Source organism: Aethalodelphis obliquidens, unplaced genomic scaffold (genome assembly GCF_003676395.1).
Source record: "Aethalodelphis obliquidens isolate GAN/ISIS:26980383/991018 unplaced genomic scaffold, ASM367639v1 scaffold12, whole genome shotgun sequence".
Lineage (NCBI taxonomy): Eukaryota > Metazoa > Chordata > Mammalia > Artiodactyla > Delphinidae > Aethalodelphis > Aethalodelphis obliquidens.
Window position 1 is genome coordinate 14,302,468 of NW_020837956.1, and position 16,829 is coordinate 14,319,296.

Genomic DNA, 16,829 nt, shown 5'->3' on the forward strand with positions numbered 1-16,829 from the left:
CTTCCCTGGTGGCACAGTGGTTAAGAATCCGCGTGCCAATGCAGGGGACACGGGTTCAAGCCCTGGTCCGGGAAGATCCCACATGCCGTGGAGCTACTAAGCCCATGCGCCACAACTACTGAGCCTGAGCTATAGAGCCCGCAAGCCACAACTACTGAGCCCGCGTGCCACAACTACTGAAGCCCACGTGCCTAGAGCCCAAGTTCCTCAACAAGAGAAGCCACCACAATGAGAAGCCCATGCACCGCAATGAAGAGTATCCCCCGCTCGCTACAACTAGAGAAAGCCTGCACACAGCAACAAAGACCCAACGCGGCCAAAATTAAATAAATTAAAAAAAAAAAGTACCCTCTTATCAGAGGAGGAGAGGGGCAAAGGCCAGGGACCTTATTTGCTAATTAAAACATACATACATGCAGAGATTTTGAAGAGCTATTGTGACCTAGCTGCTTCACTAGAAACAGAACTTCTAGGAAATTTTTATTACTAACCACACATATATTTTGTATTAAATGTGCACATATTTAACATAGGTACATATATATGTAGCTTACTCAGAGCATGTATGTTATTTGTGTTAGGTATATTTAGTATAAATACACATATAAAGTGTGTGTGTTTGTGTGTATGGCCAGCTATATAATTTGTGGGACCCAATGCAAAATGAAAATGTGAGGCCCTTGTTCAAAAATTAACATGGGGCCTTATGCAACCACACAGGTTGCGTGTCTATGAAGTCAGACTTGCGTGTACATACACATGTGTATACACACATATATACGTACATGCACACCTATGTATGAAATGTTTAGAAGTCTAAAAGCAAGCTTTTCCCAGACTCCATCATCCAGTGTACCTACCTGAGAGAGAAACTCATAGCATCTATTTCCCACTTGAGTGTTCAGCATAGCTTGAGGTTCTTGGCATGCTAACTTTTTCATTATGAATATGGAATGATTTCAATATTATTCATATTTTAATACGTTTTTGTGTTAAAACATACACAAAAACAGAGACTAGAATAATGAAACTCTGTGTACTCATTACCCAGCTTCAACAGCTATCAATATTCTGTCTTTCCTGTTTCATTTACCCCTCCTTTTAAAAAATGTCTTTTGCTGGAGGATTTTAAATTTCAGGCATCGTATCATTTCACTTGTAAATACTTAAAGATGTATTTCTAACAGATCTTTTTAATTTTAACCAAACCACATCATTGTCACTCAACAAATTAATAAGATTTTCTTAACTATCATGTAATAATCAGCCTGTACTGAGTTTTCGTATCTCAAAAATGTCTTTCTGTAGATTGTTTAAGTCAGGATCCAACATTTCATTTAGTTGGTATGTCTCTTTTACTCTATAACATCCACCTCATTTTTAACTTCTTTCCTCTTGCCATTTATTTGAGGAAGGAGTAGGTCACATATCCTACAGAATTTCCTTCACTTAGGATTTGGCTGATGGTATCCCCATGGTGTCTAGTTAGATCTAGAAACTTGATTTGATTCTGTTCTGAAATTTTTTTCTGAGAATACTCCTAGGTGATACTATATACCTTCTTTTGCTTCACTTCAGGAGGAACATGATGTCTGGTTGTTCTGCTTTCGGTGATTTTAAGTTTGGTCGGTGGCTTGTGGTGGTGTCATCTACTATGATCAGTCTTCCTTGTCAATCTTTCACCTAATGGTGTTAGCAGCCATTGATGATTATTGCCTGGATCCATTTTTTCATTAGGGGTTGCAAAATAGTGATTTTTGGATTCTATCAAACCTCTCACATTTATCATCTGTGATTCTTCTATGAAGAACTTTCCCTAAAGTTGAATGGGACAGATGGGATAAATATTTATTAATTTTTAGAATGAAGTGGCATCCCAGTAACGTCCAAAGGTGACAAAGAGGTTTTTTTTTTTAGGCAGGAGTGTGATCCAACCTATACTTTGAAAGTGTTCAGACTGGGTTGGAGCAGGAAAAGACTATATTTGAAAGGTCAGAAGTCCGAGAGGCTAAGAGGGCCTGAACAATGGGAGGGGACAGAACCAAGAGGAGCTGGCAACTGACTGGATGTGAGGATTTAGGGAAATGTAAGCATCAGAGATTACCTCTAGGTTGGTTGGATGGTGAGTGCCAGGAGTATGATGCCATTAAAGAAGGTACAAATCTCAATCAAATTAACCCCGTCAAAGAGCCATGCACATTTCAGAGAGATTTTGTCTCACACAGTTTTTAGTTAGAATTTAAGCCAATAGTGGGGCTGCTTTTCACATGTCAACAAGGTGAGGGGGAGCAGATTTGGGAGGTAAAACACTAGATCTCATTTGGAGATGCCAAGTTGGAGGTACTGCCATAAATTCAGGGGAGGGTGAAGAGCAGACTCTAGGAAATGCAGGAGAGGAACTTGAGAGAAGGGATGAACTGGAATCATACACAGAAGAGATGTGTATGTTATCTGGAGGTAAGCCCTGATGCTTAACTTTGAATCCAAGGGATTGCCCAGGGAGAGATTACATAGAGGAGAGGGCTCAGAAACAAAAGCACAGCAGATACCTCCATTTAGATATTTACTCTTTATATCATGTCAGTCCACTCCCTACGTCTGTGACCGTGAGCTCTCGCAGTCACGACATGTCCTCAGGATGGTCACAGATGCAGGGACTACAGTTGATAGATGTACAGAGGCCCCACTGTTGGCTTACACTCTGACTAAAAACCGTGTAATGGGTGAAACTCTGAGGCAAATCAGATATCTCTCAAATATGTGTGGCTCTTGAGGGGTCAGTTTGATTGAGACCTGTATTGGTTTTCTAGGGCTGCTGTAACCAGTGACCACAAAACTGATGACTGAAAGTGACACACATTTATTCTCTTACAGTTCAGGAGGCCTGAAGTCTGAAATGGGTTTCAAAGTGTTGGCAGGGCTGTGCTCCTCTGGGGTCTCCCGTTCTGCATCTCACATTCAGCAGTACCTGAATAGGCCCCAGCCACACAGGTCTGTTCAGGGTCACCTCAATAGGCTTTTGTGCTCAGTGGCGCTCGGCTATGGTTTCTACCTGAAATTCCCTTCAATCTTTTTTTTAAGTAACAGCTTTATTGAGACATAATTCACATACCATAAAATTCACCCCATTTAAAGTATACAGTTCAGTGGTGTTTAGTATATTCAGAGTTGTGCAACCATCACCACAATCAATTTTTAAACATTTTTGTCACTCCAAAAAGAAACCCTGTACCCATTAGCAGCCATTCCTCATCTTCCTCCAACTCTAGGCAACCACCAATCTACTTTCTATCTCCATAGACTTGCCTATTCTGGACATTTTGTGTAAATGGAATCATACAGTATGTGGTCTTTTTCACTTAGTATGTTTTCATCTGTGGTATAGCATGGATGGAAATTCCTTCCCCTTTTATTGCCAAATGATATTCAGTTATATGGATATATCACATTTAATTCACCTATTCATCAGCTGATCGACATTTAGGTTTCTACTTTCTGGCTAGTATGAATAATGTTGCAATGAATATTGGTGTATGAGTTTTATCTGGACACGGTTCCATTTCTCTTGGGTATAACTTAAGAGTGGAAATGCTGGGTCATATTGTAACGCCTTCCTCATAACTGCATATCAAAGTTATGCTGAAAGCCCAAATTCAGTGCTGCTACCATAGTGTTCTACCATCTCCCACTCGGAATGAAACTTCTCCCTAATACTTCAGTTATTTAGTTCTTCAGTATTGTACCTACCAGTTTGCTTTGGAGCTCAGTTATTCCTGCATGGGTGTTTCCCTCCTTGTAAATTTCTGGAAAGCAGGGACAGGCTCTCTCATTTTGATTTGCCCCAAGGCAGCAAGTGTATTACCCTGCATTTAAGCAGGAACTCTATAAGTGCTTTTGAATTAGTAGGGAATAAAAGTGTTAAGAATTTCATATACTTGATCCTGCAAAATGTGTCTAATACTAAATAATAATAATGTTCACTGTAAAATTTCAACAATTAAATGTTGATAAATAACAAAGTAAAGGTGGGTATGGTAAACCAATTTAGTATATTAAAGTCTATTTATTTTGAATTTTAAAAGCTCCAGTATTTTGGGTTTATAAGTAGGAAAATGAAACATTTTAGAAATTCTAGATAGGACTCTGAAAATAAACATAGTACAATATAAACAAAAGTAAATGACAACAAGTAAATTTCTGGCCTCTGGCCTGGAAATGCAGACCACAACTCTGGTGGACTTATGGGTTCCATCAAGGTTATTCCTACATTCACAGCATATTTGTTCACAGACATATTCAAAATACTCTAGGCCACTGGGCAGGTTGCCCTACAGTCAGTAAGAGGAGAAAAGGAAGCCAGTTCCTAACTCCATTCTGTCTGAAATTATCCACATGGCGTTGGGTCTGTCCAAATGAATGTTGGTTTGTTGGCTGAAATGACAGGAAAGGATGTGACTATAATTCCAAGAAGAAGATATACTTTGTTTTAGCTGTTAATACAATGTTACGATTTTTTTAAATGGAAAAAGTAACTATCAGTTTTATCCAACTATATAAGCTCCAATATTTTATATATGTATTTATAGTCATAAAACTCATAATTCAGTTTCTAGATGAAGAACTGAGGCCCAGAAGTTAACTACGTTTTCAAGCTCTGCTGCATTTTATTTATTTATTTATTTATTTGATTGCATGGGGTCTTAGTTGAAGCAGGCAGCTTCCTTAGTTGTGGCATGTGAACTCTCAGTTGCGGCATGTGTGTGTTATCTAGTTCCCTGTCCAGGGCTCTAACCCCGGGCCCCTGTATTGGGAGCGTGGAGTCTTATCCACTGTGCCACCAGGAAGTCCCTCTGCTGCATTTTAGAATCAAGGGTAGTGATACACAGGCCACAGTGACCAATTACATCAGAATCTCTGGAGGTGGGACCTTTGTAATATCATGTTTTTTAAAGCTCCCCAAGTTAGACTTTAGAACAAGTGAACTAGGTCAAATTAGGTCAGAGGCTAATACAACTCATACCATTGATTATCTTAATTTGGGCAAGTGTAGGTTAGCTTCTGCTATGTTGTCAGGTATGCTGTTTATAATAAAAAGAGGCTGATCTCTTGCTCAATGCTACTGAAAGGTGAGCTGTAAAATTGTACAGATGAGGTCACAACTTGATCCGAAGAACAGTCATGCTCTAGTTTAACCTAGAGCACTAGTTCTCATCCACAGGTGATAATCAGACACATTCTTAGAACTTTAAAATAAATAGATATCCAGAAACTATCCTAGACTAGCTGAATCAAGTCACTAAGGGTGGCACCTGAGCTTGTGAACTTTAAAAAAGTTCATGATTTTGATGCCCAAACTTAGATGGAGTTCTCTAGAGGTGTGCCACATGGTATGTCTTTAGCTATATCTGGTTAAATTATAGGGAAGCAGAATTCAGCTTAAGACAGAAAAATAACTTTTAAAATGACTTAGAGCTACCCAGCAATGCAACGGTCCATTTTAAGGCAGTGAGCTCTCTGTGGCTGGAGGAATAAAGGCAGAGGTTGGATTACCACCTGCTAGGAATGTTGTCAAAGGGATTAAGAAGTTGGATCACCTGATATTTAAGGTTACTCCTAATTATTGTTTCTTTAGCCAAAATGGGCAGTTGTTCACTTATAATGGATATACACATTGCTATGAAAACTCAACGATTTTACGGAATATCATCACTACTTTGTTTCTAAAACTGATTAGAATTAAGTACTATTAATGGAACCTTGCCTCTGACATTACTCTTACTGAGGGGAATACTTTTCCCCTCCTTCTCATGCTTGCATGAAGGGAACTTCTTGCTCCTTGGAAGAGAGAAGTGTGGGAACAAGCTCTGTGAACCTGTATTCATTCCGTCTCAACAGAGAGGTGTCTCATCTGATGAGTGATTTTGGGAAAAGGAACTGAGCATGTATGGCCCCACCCCTGAGGGGTTGGTTCTCTCACCTTGAAAGCTAATGGTCTCCTAATGCAAAGATGGGCTCTGTCCCTCCGAGGCAAGGTCGGCAGTTCTCTCTAACCAGGGAGATCTCGCAGGGAGCATGACTGGAGAACAAGTCAACTAGCTCTTTATTTCATTGATAATAAAGCTGATATTTTGATCTCTAACTCCTATGTCTTATTTCTCAATTTGTTCCAAAGTGAGTAAGAGAGTTGGTGTCCTTAAATTCCATAAACGTCACAAAAGAGTCATAAATTGTAATTGCCCATGTCTATAATACTTGTGTTCTGAAATGGCTTTCCATTATGTTTTTGAAGCCAGTGAACAATTATATTCTAAAGTACAAAGTACTTCTAATGTATAAAAACAATGAAACATATAAAGGCCCTCTTTCTTTACTGGTATCAAAAATTTGGAAATTCTAACTGCTCAACTGTCTAGGAAACAATAACATTTGCCAAGCTTCTACTTTATTGAGAATAATCTTAGTCATGATCTGCAGAAGTTGGTCCTGGGCAATTTGAAGACAGGTCTTCTTTATCTGTAATTTATGTGAGGAAAAGGAACAATTAATACAAATTGCATAGTATACTATTCTAGAAAATTATTTCAACATGACATGTATTTTGTAGCTGTGTTTGCTTCTTACTCTGCTAAACAAACCAGGAAAAGATACAACAATAACTCAAAATTCTTCACCTCTCATGTACAAAGTCCTTAAATTCAAGTTAGCAAAGCTGACTTGGGCAAGTGTGTTAGAAGAGAAAGCACTTGTGTCTGTTAAGACATTTGACACATTTTAAACCACTTCTTTCCTTACAATGAAAAAACAATGGAGTGGATTTCAACATTCTGATTTTTATGGTTCAGGGATAGTATTCTACCTAAATACAAAAAAATTAGTTCTAAAAATTTACGATATTTTTCAGGTAGCTGAAGAGTCATGGAAAATAAAGCATGAAAAAAATTCAACATCCTGAAGTGATTAAAAACTCTATTTCTTTTGAAATAGAAGACTGAAAAATTCCCTTCTGCACATTCAGTTTCTGAAAAGTTAAAAGCACCTTTAATCAACCCTCAATTATTTCTCTGTCCACTATTTCTTTAAAGCATTCATCCAACATGGCCATTTGGAGGGAATAAAAAAATTTCCATTGTCTATGGGAAATGTGACTTTCATAAAAAATCAAAGCTAAAATCAATGTTTTGTGTTTGTACTCAATATTTTTAAAAAGTATAAAGTATCTTCTTACCTTCATAGGCTGTTCCACACCAAATACAATACAGATGTTCTTCTCTTAAATAACTAGTCAATATTTGTAATTTTTCCAGTACCTAGGTATAGGATACAAGCATATTAATAGTTCACATTGAACAGAATCTTGGTTTTCGGGTCTCTCAGATCATGCTGAATTACCCTAAGGCCCTAAATCTTCTACTACACGCTCAACCAGTTAGGAGAGGTGTCAAGGGCAGAATATATTAGAACATGTCCCAGTTTACCAGTTACCCTATTTTCACATCTGTCAGACACAACAGAGACCCCTTGTTAACATTTCAACAATAGATCTTGGCTGGCTCTATTAGAATAAGCATCCTTTAAAGACCCCTTCTACTTTCAACAAATCTGGCTGAAACTGTCTCTCTCTACCACTAAAGTTCTCATCAATGGTCTCCCAGTTAAGTGGAACATATGGTTTTCAAATTGTGAACGTCTCCTACATACTCTTTTATACAAAGTAACCATAGAAATGTGTATTCTTTCCTTGAATAATCTCTACTTCCTTTGAATTGTGTTTTTTTCCTTTGTTTTGTTTGTGGGTGGGGGAGGGAGGTACTCAGAATCACTTCCAGGAGTTCAGCAGGAAACAAGGTAGAAATTAACATAAGTTACATTTGCGGCTAATCCATCATCCAAACTAAAACTGAGGTGAGAGGGTAGACTGAAGCTAACGGGGAAAATTATATTAAGTTTTGCTCTGGGGTTCATGAAATAAACCTGTAATGCAGTGGTTCTCAAGGGGTGATTTTTTCCCCTCGGGGGAAAATGTAGTAATGTCTGAAGACGTTTTCCGTTGTCACAAGGGGGAAGTGCAATGGACATCTGGTGGGTGGAGGCCACAGATGCTCTCAGATATCTCACAATGCACAGAACGGCCCCCGACAACAAACAACTGCCCAGTTCAAAATGTTAATCGTGCCAAGGCTGAGACAGCCGGCTTACGGAACTGGTCCCAACACATACACTTAAGTCTTCACTCTTATATTCATCTTCATCTTGTTCTTTTTCTTCCTCTTCCTCTTCTTCAGTTTCCTCTTCAAGCCTCAACCAGTACCATGCCTCCCTGGGAACCTGAATATTCTGAAAATGTAGAATTATTCCCAATTAAACACAGCTAAACATAACTCTATCACAAGTATGCTCCTGTCAACATGAATTCATTCTCTCAATTAAATATTTACTGAGTGCTGCTTTAAGAGTAAAGCACTATGAACTATGGGGATGCAAAACCCAGTTAGAATACTGCCTCCCAGGTGCAGACAATCTAGTAGGGAAAAGAAGCTATGGGTATAAGTAGCTTAATGGGTATAAAATGATACATATCAGTGAGGAAATCTTAAGTATCACGACACATATTCAAAATAATGTCCTATGGAAATAGAGAAAAGAGAGATTGCTTCCAGCAATCTATTTACATATGAAGGGAATTTTACAAACATTTTTGAGACTTTTGTTTTTAATTGAAGGAAACTTTTTTATTCTTTTTTAAAAAAAATTTATTTATTTATTTTTTTGGCTGCATTGGGTCTTCGTTGCTGCGAGTGGGCTTTCTCTAGTTGCGGCGAGCGGGGGCTACTCTTCATTGCGGTGCGAGCGCTTCTCACTGCGGTGGCTTCTCTTGTTGAGGAGCACGGGCTCTAGGCACGCAGGCTTCAGTAGTTGTGGCTCACGGGTTCTAGAGCACAGGCTTAGTAATTGTGGCGCACGGGCTTAGTTGCTCTGCAGCATGTGGAATCTTCCCGGACCAGGGATTGAACCCATGTCCCCTGCAATGGCAGGCAGATTCTTAATCATTGCACCACCACGGAAGTCCCCATTTTTGAGACTTTATTTTATTTATTTATTTTTAAAATAAATAAATAAATTTATTTATTTTGGCTGCGTTGGGTCTTCGTTGCTGCGGGCGGGCTTTCTCTAGTTGCGGCGAGTGGGGCTACTCTTCATTGTGGTGCGTGGGCTTCTCATTCCAGTGGCTTCTCTTGTTGAGGAGCACGGACTCTAGGCACGCAGGCTTCAGTAGTTGTGGCATGTGGGCTCAGTAGTTGTGGCTCGCAGGCTGCAGAGCACAGGCTCAGTAGTTGCGGTGCACGGGCTTAGTTGCTCTGCGGCATGTTGGTCTTCCCAGACCAGGGCTCGAACCCGTGTCCCCTGCATTGGCAGGTGGATTCTTAACCACTGTGCCACCAGGGAAGCCCCCCACTTTTATCTATCTATCTATCTATCTATCTATTTATTTATGGCTGTGTTGGGTCTTTGTTGCTGCAGGCGGGCTTTCTCTAGTGGCAAGCGGGGCTACTCTTCATTGCGGTGCGCGGGCTTCTCATTGCGGTGGCTTCTCTTTGTTGTGGAGCAGTTATCATAGATCAATAATGCATCTTAAATGAAAGCTTTAGTGGGTAGATACACCAGGCTTGGAGTTCTCTCTTTCTCTCTCTCTTTTTAACAATAAAAATACAGAGCAAATCACACTGGGTGCCAAAACACTTTACCAAACTGAAAGCAGGTAAAAGGCTTACCTTCTGAGTATCCAACTGTTGACAGGCTCTCTGGCTTCTTCTAAGATCTCCTTCTAGCTTCATTTCATCTTGCTTATTTTTAAGTCGCATTCTGATTCAAAGAAAAAAATAGTACACTAGAGGTCTGTGCTCTCTTCATCCATTTTATATGTCCAAGTAGCAGAAAACATACCACAATAAAGAAAGGGTGAAACTATAAACTGCTAAAATACCGAAACTGTTCTGCAGCTCTTTCTTCAACTTCTTTTTTCATGTGAATCTTTCTTCTGTAGCTTTCCAATTTTTCCTCTGCTTTCCGTTTTAGTAATGCCTCATGACCAATGCCACTTTTTCCTGCTCAAACAGTAAACACTGATGAGAAATGTACTGACTTTATATTTCAAAGCATGACAACTTAAAATTTCTTTTTCTGGCAACACCTTGCGGCTTGTGGGTTCCTAGTTCCCCAACCAGGGATTGAACCCGAGCCCTAGGCAGTGAAAGCGCCAAGTCCTAACTGTTGGACTGCCAGGGAATTCCCTAAATACTTACAGATTAAATGCAATTCTAATTTGAGTACAGTCACTCAAAATCATTTGATAAGAAGGATGGGAGAAAACACTAGAGATTTTTTTTAACCCAAACACATAATTTGATTTTTACAAAGATCATTGGTCTGATCTAATAAGATGGTAATACTACACACATTTTTTTCAAATTGGGAAAACAGTATCAACTGTCATACTTACATATAAATATGCTGAACAAATAAAGTATATATTTTTTCTCTTTAATTTGTCCAAAGTATTAAGAAAAACATTTAATGGATACATCTGTCTCAGGATACTTTTAGGACACTCAGTGGACAAAAATAGCTTTGTGTTGTTAATGGTTACAACACTTTTTCCCCTATTTTTATGATTAAAATTTTATTTTATACTGACTAAAACTTACTTGTATTTTTAGTTTAAAAGGTCTAGAAATTTAACTGAGAAACATTTTACTGAGGGTGTCTTATGATAAGAACTGTAACAGTACCACCATAAAAAAGTATTTATTAAGCAAATATATGTGCTAAATTTAAGTGTAAGTTGTTATTACTGGTAAATAGCCTCAAAAATAATTACATACCTGTTTTGACATTAAGAGGAATTGGTTCAACAATACCGTCTCCTAAAAAAAAAAATAGAGAACAAAACACAAACTACTTTAGAAATTCTTCCTCAAACTACAGGCAGGTGCAGTATGCAACTTTATAATGTTCTATACTTATCCCCTTCAGTTTCAATGATACTCAAAACTGTAACTGAACATCAATACTCTACAATCAACTACCACCCTTGCCTTCAAATACTTAGTCCTCGATAAGGCTGATCCACAGCCTGCAACGCCACCTCAAGGTAGGAAGGATTTTAAGAAGTAAAAACACTGATATATATCCAGGAGGGTGGGAGCCACAAGAGAGAGCAAAGCCTTGCGAGGTGAAGGTCAAAGCAATGACAATAAAGGAGAGGAGAGGAGATAAACAGCTTACAGAAGCTACTATACGTATATGGCCTCTATCTCTTAATAAGCAATCTCATTCCTAAAAGAGAGGTGAGAACTGAGCTTCTCCAGCTGAGGGGTCACTCAGGCAGCTGCCACAGGTACAGAGCAAGCAGGGCAGAGTCCTGCCATCATCTTCGATGTTGCTTCACTGTCCTTTGGGCCACTGTACTTCTTAACCCTTCTCTTGTCACCATTCTTAGCTGCTGCCTCCATTGTAAGCCTCGTCCATCCCACTTGTTAGCGCCTTTGAGGCCGAGCTGGGCAGATAAGCAGCTCTTGATGGCACATGTCTAAAGTGGATGTGGGAAGATGTAAGTTCTCCATAAGCTTGCCAGCAACAGTAAGAGCCTAGGAAGCTTAAGTTGTTTCAATTTCTGTGTAGAGGGACAGAGATTAAAGAGTCATCACTGGTACTCATCAATAAATTACAGCTGTTTATTTCTGGCTGTGACTCACCACTTTTGCCGAGGGCCTGACCACTTTTATATCCCATCTTCTGGAGCAAAGCAAACCCTTTGTTTTCACAGCCTAGTGCATTCTTCAGTCCAATGTCACGTCTCTCTTGTTCTTCTTCCTTTAAACTCTTCCGCTTATTTTTCAAATTAGCTTCCTGTTGCTTTTCTTCTTTTCGATGGGCTTCTCGGATTTGCCTCAGCATTGGCAAGCCTGGTCTGATATCTTCTCTGAAGAATGAGGGAAAAGGTTATTTTGGACCAGTACATGCAAGTTTCTCATAGCTTTGCCACTTACTCACTTGACACTACTTAATATTTCAGTGCTACCTCTAGGAGCATCTTTGTTAGAACATAACCAATGTCCTTTGAGAATGGCTGTGTTAGTTAAAATGATGAAGGCTGGTACCATATGGTAAGAAACTAAAAGTACAGAGTTGAAGAAATTAGAAATAGTAGGTTCAAACTAATTTTTCTAAGAGGTTGGCTATAATAAAAAGCAAAGCTGGACAGCAGGTATTAAGACGCGATGAGATGAAATGAAGTAAAACAGTAAATATCCTTGGAAAAGGGGAATAAAAAGAATCAGGGGCAGGAAAAAAACACCTAGCATTAAAAAGGAAGAAGAAATTTCTAGTATCTTTGTACTATAGACATGTAGGAAGTATTTCCATGAAGCAATAAGACTAACTTCCAACCTCACCTTTAAAATCAGTGGCATTGCTTAGGGCTTCCCTGGTGGCGCAGTGGTTGGGAGTCCGCCTGCCAATGCAGGGGACATGGGTTTGAGCCCTGGTCCGGTTGGATCCCACATGCCACGGAGCGACTGGGCCTGTGCACCACAGCTGCTGGGCCTGTGCTCTGGAGCTTGCATGCCACAACTACTGAACCCCACTCACCTGGAGCCCGTGCTCCGAAACGGGAGAGGCCACGGCAGTGAGAGGCCCACAAACTGCGGCGAGTAGTGGCCCCTGCTTACTGCAGCTGGAAGGGGGCTGCACAGCAGCAAAGACCCAACGCAGCCAAAAATAAATAAATTAAATAAATAAATTTATAAAAAATAAAAATATATAAAATCAATGGCATTGCTGAAAAATCTCCACTAATGTCTTACACATATCATTTCATGGAGTGTGCATATTTACTTACTGGACATTAATGAAGGAATCAGACATATAGTCCTCCTCTTCTGCCATTTTCAGCTTCATATGGCAAAACCATCTACAAATCAAATAGGATAAAGTAACGATTACTAATTTTCAGTTTACCAAAATGGAAATAAACCTGTATGCATTCCCAGCCATGACCTTTCTCTAGAGCTCTACTCCATATTCAAGTGTCCTTTTGACATCCTTCTGGGTGGAGCTCTCAAACTCAATAATCCAAACAACTCATTCTCTTCCCCCTCCCAAGACCTCCTTCATCCCTGTATTTCCAAATTAACGTCACCACTATCTCCCCCTTCCTGACCTCTTATAAACCTCTGTCAACTCTTCCTCCATATTATCCCCCATAGGCATTTTTTCCTATAGTTGTGACCACTGCTTTCGTTCAGGCATCTTTTTCTCACCTGAACTATTACAACTGCTTCCAAATTGGTCTCATTGCCTTTGGCCTCTCCTCCTCCAACCCATCCTCTAGAACCTCTCCAGAGTGGTTTTTTAAAAACATGTCAGGACATGTTACTTGCCAGTTTCAAATCCTTTGTAAACTTTACCCTGTGGGCAGTGGAGGAACCATCATTTTCACATGGTAGCCAGAGAGATCCTTCATAATCTGACCTCTGACTCTCCTCTAGGACTCATTAGTCACGCCACATGGTCTCTCTCATTGCCCTCTGAACACACCACAGACAGTTCCCTCCTCCTAGGCCTAGGCTACCCTCCTTCACAAAAGCCTGTCCTGACCACTTCAGGCCTCTCTCCACAGCACTTTATGTTCAAGCTGTTCATTTGTAACTTGATATAGTTAACACTTCACTTATGTGGAAACACTTTTGAGGACAGTTTCTATCCGAAGTAGTTAAAATCATGTAATTATAAACTACACTTCAAACTTTACTGTGTATATGAATTGCCCTGGGATCTTCTTAAAATGCAGAGTCTGATTCTGAGCTGGAGCTTGAGGTCCTGCATTTCTAACAGGCGCCCAGGTGCTGTCAATGCTGCTGGTCCAGTTCCTGGATACAAAAGTGGAGTCACTTGTTGCAGTGCACATATGCTGTTTTGGCCTGCTCACCATCCTTCCCTTTGGAAACCCGGCCTTCTGCCCTCCTTGTGGTTCTAGTGGAAGGTGGCAATCTTAGTACCATATACTCTCTTGGGCACAAGATGGCCAGTTATAGTACCTTATGTCCTAGCAAAGGCGAGGGGATGACCTAAACAGGGCAAGTAAGCATCTCTTTCCCTAATGATACGAATATATGGATCGCAGGGAAAAGAAGCTCTCTTTGTTGGGGTTTCTAAACTGGAAGTATGTGAAGCTGGGCTGTGGATGGCCATCTTCTTGGTCATTCGAAGAGATCCTGTTCTGCAGAATGAAGCCAGATAGAGACAGGCCTAAAGGCAATGAGTCTCCAACCCTAGTTCTCAAGGCCCTGATTCCTGCAGCTCTTTCTTTAATGCTATGACCTCCCATTCTTCCCAGCTACATAGGCTGATAAGTTTCCTCATTATTTAAGCTTGTTTGAACAGGGGTTCTGTCAACTGTAACCAAGAGTCTGGACAATTACATTGGATGAAAACAGTATTACTGTACTGGTTTTTATATTTTTAATGTATATCTTCCCAACTAGGCTGTAAACCACAAAGATAAGTCCCCTGTATACCCTCTGCCTACCACTGTGTCCCAAACATCATAAATCCTTAGTGTTTAGCTATGATGAGGATAAGAAGGGTCTTTAATTATATTTCTGATTTTGTAGTAACGGAATACTTTCTTCCTGTGTCGCCATGTCTTCTTTTTTTAAAATCTTCTTGTAAATCTATCAATACAGAAAACTGCATAAAATAAATGTGTAGCTTAGTGCATTTTTATGAGGCAAACACTCTTGTAACCATGTGGTAGCCTCCAAGATGGCCCCCAGTGATTTTTACCTCTTGGTTTTCAACATCCTTCCACAGTGAACGGGTTGACTTATGTAACCAACAGAATATTGAAGAAATGGTGGAGTGTGACTTCTTGGTCACAAAAGACACTACAGCTCTTAGATCACTCTAACTCTGAAGTTAGTTAGATCACTCTCTCTGAAGGAAGTCAGCTGTTATATAGTGAGGATATTTAAGCAGATCTATGGAGAAGTCCACGCAGGAGGAACTGAGGCCTCCTGTTGACAACAAGCACAAACTTGGGAGTGACATGAGTGAGTCACCTTGGAAATGGATCCTCCAGCCCCAGTCAAGCCTTCAGATGCTCACTGTGGGCTGGCATCTTCCTTACAACTTCTTTTTTTAATTTTAATTTTTTGATTATTTATTACTTTTTGGCTGCGTGGTGCGGCATGTGGGAGCTTAGTTCCCCAAGCAGGGATCGAACCCACGCCCCCTGCACTGGAAGCACAGAGTCTTAACCACTGGACCACCAGGGAAGTCCCCATTACAACTTCTTAAATTCCAAGCTAAGTTAAACCACTAACAAACTCCTGACCCACAGAAACTGTGAGATAATAAATGATTATAGTTATTTCAAGTTGCTAAACTTTAGAATAATTTGTTCTACAGCAAAAGATAATAGAAATCATCACCCATATCAGCAGATAGAACCTTGTCAGCCCCCCAGAAGCCCTCCCTGTCCCCTACCCTATCACACCCCTTCCAGTCACTTCCTTTTCCTTATGGTTTCATCACCCACACATGCATCCTTAAACATTACAGCTTAGTTTTGCCTAATTTTCCTTTTATTATAATACAATAAGTTAAAAGTATGTAAGATTATATCCAGCACTTGTGGTAATTCACCCACTGTCTCTAAACCTCAGATTCTTCATTTGTAATAACAGTATTTTTATACATAATGATCTAGCACCTACCGAGTGTATCAAACATTTTTATCCCATTTAATTACCATTAACAACTCTGTAAGGTACGGACAATTAGTCCTGCTTTAATTAAGACTCAGTATGGCTAAATGACTTGCTCAACACCACAAAAAATCCAGGTCTCAGAGCTCTTTCTACTGCAAATAGGATTCGATTATTTTTAAGGGAACTACTTAGCTCTAAAGTGCTATGCAGAGGCGTTACAGGTTTTTTAAACCCCCTTTTTATGGGTACACTATACTTTAGCATCATCTGTTCCCATAAGGATAAGGATAAACTTCACAAGGTGATAATCCTGGCAGAATGACGGTGGCTTGGATCACAGTGACAGCAGTGTAAGTGGTGAGAAATGATCGGATTCTGGGTATATTCTGAAGATAGAGGTAACGGGATTTGCTGCTGGATTGGCGGCGGGGTGGGAAAGATCGATGTCAAGGATTACTAAAAGGCTTTTGGTCTGAATACCTGGAAGAATGGAGTTACCAGTTTTTGAGAGCGGTTAGACTGTAGCATCAGGTTTTGTTTTTGTTTTGTTTTTTGGCAGATAGTGGACAGGGAGGTGGCAATAAGAGTGCTGCTTCACATGTACTGAGAGTCCCATTACACATCCAAGTGGAGAGATGGACTAAGTAGTTGGATGTACAGTAGAAAGGTGACAAGAAGCGCGTCAGACCCAAACACTCCTCTCAGGGGCCGCTGATCCCTTCCCTGTCGCGCCCCTCCCAGGTGCAAGCGTGCCACAGACGCGACCACTCACGGGTGGGAATATTGGTGATGGTGTGATGGGTAGTCACAGCCAGTGCACAGATCACCGCCCTTCATCATTTCACCAGGCGCCCACAGCTCCTTACCTGGCAGCTGTACTCTCCCCAGGCCAGCTCGCGAAAGCTAGCGCTGCGCAGACGCTCACCAACCTGCGCGGGACCTCTGGGCCTTCGCTCCCACCTGAGTTTCCGCGGCCAGTGTCAATTGGAAATCGGAGGCAGGCGGGGCCAGGCAGACGTGGTTAAGTGCGCTTGCGCAGGATCAGCCTTCCGCGCACGC

The 16,829-nt window shown here is 40.5% G+C and overlaps 1 protein-coding gene across 6 annotated transcripts; it reads right to left on the reverse strand.

Annotated features, from left to right (window-relative positions):
- Window positions 1-4,030: 4,030 nt before the first annotated feature.
- GPATCH11 (G-patch domain containing 11) lies at window positions 4,031-16,769 on the reverse strand. Of its 6 annotated transcripts, XR_003434094.1 has the most exons (11): window positions 16,637-16,749; window positions 13,811-13,928; window positions 12,899-12,970; window positions 11,754-11,980; window positions 10,881-10,922; window positions 9,983-10,103; window positions 9,771-9,861; window positions 8,218-8,334; window positions 7,226-7,307; window positions 5,978-6,513; window positions 4,031-4,431 (listed from the first exon to the last, which is right to left on the reverse strand). XR_003434094.1 is itself a non-coding variant. In XM_027113386.1 (10 exons), exons 3-10 carry the CDS (start codon window positions 12,955-12,957, stop codon window positions 6,458-6,460), a joined length of 795 nt encoding a protein of 264 aa, XP_026969187.1. In that variant the 5' UTR covers window positions 12,958-12,970; window positions 13,797-13,928; window positions 16,637-16,763; the 3' UTR covers window positions 6,083-6,457. The 6 variants fall into 6 exon arrangements, 5 of the variants coding, with proteins under 5 accessions (XP_026969187.1, XP_026969184.1, XP_026969185.1 ...); XM_027113386.1 differs by lacking the exon at window positions 4,031-4,431 and having other exon boundaries at window positions 6,083-6,513; window positions 13,797-13,928; window positions 16,637-16,763; XM_027113383.1 differs by lacking the exons at window positions 4,031-4,431; window positions 13,811-13,928 and having other exon boundaries at window positions 6,083-6,513; window positions 16,637-16,769.
- Window positions 16,770-16,829: the final 60 nt, after the last annotated feature.

Excerpts from the sequence above, each read along its gene's own strand:
- GPATCH11 (XM_027113382.1), bottom strand. The coding sequence starts at position 16,610 with ATGATGAAGGGCGGTGATCTGTGCACTGGCTGTGACTACCCATCACAC. Across the intron at positions 10,104-10,880 it reads TCCTCTTAATGTCAAAACAG|GAAAAAGTGGCATTGGTCAT; the intron begins GTATGTAATTAT and ends CTGTTTGAGCAG. Across the intron at positions 9,862-9,982 it reads AGAGCTGCAGAACAGTTTCG|AATGCGACTTAAAAATAAGC; the intron begins GTATTTTAGCAG and ends TCTTTGAATCAG.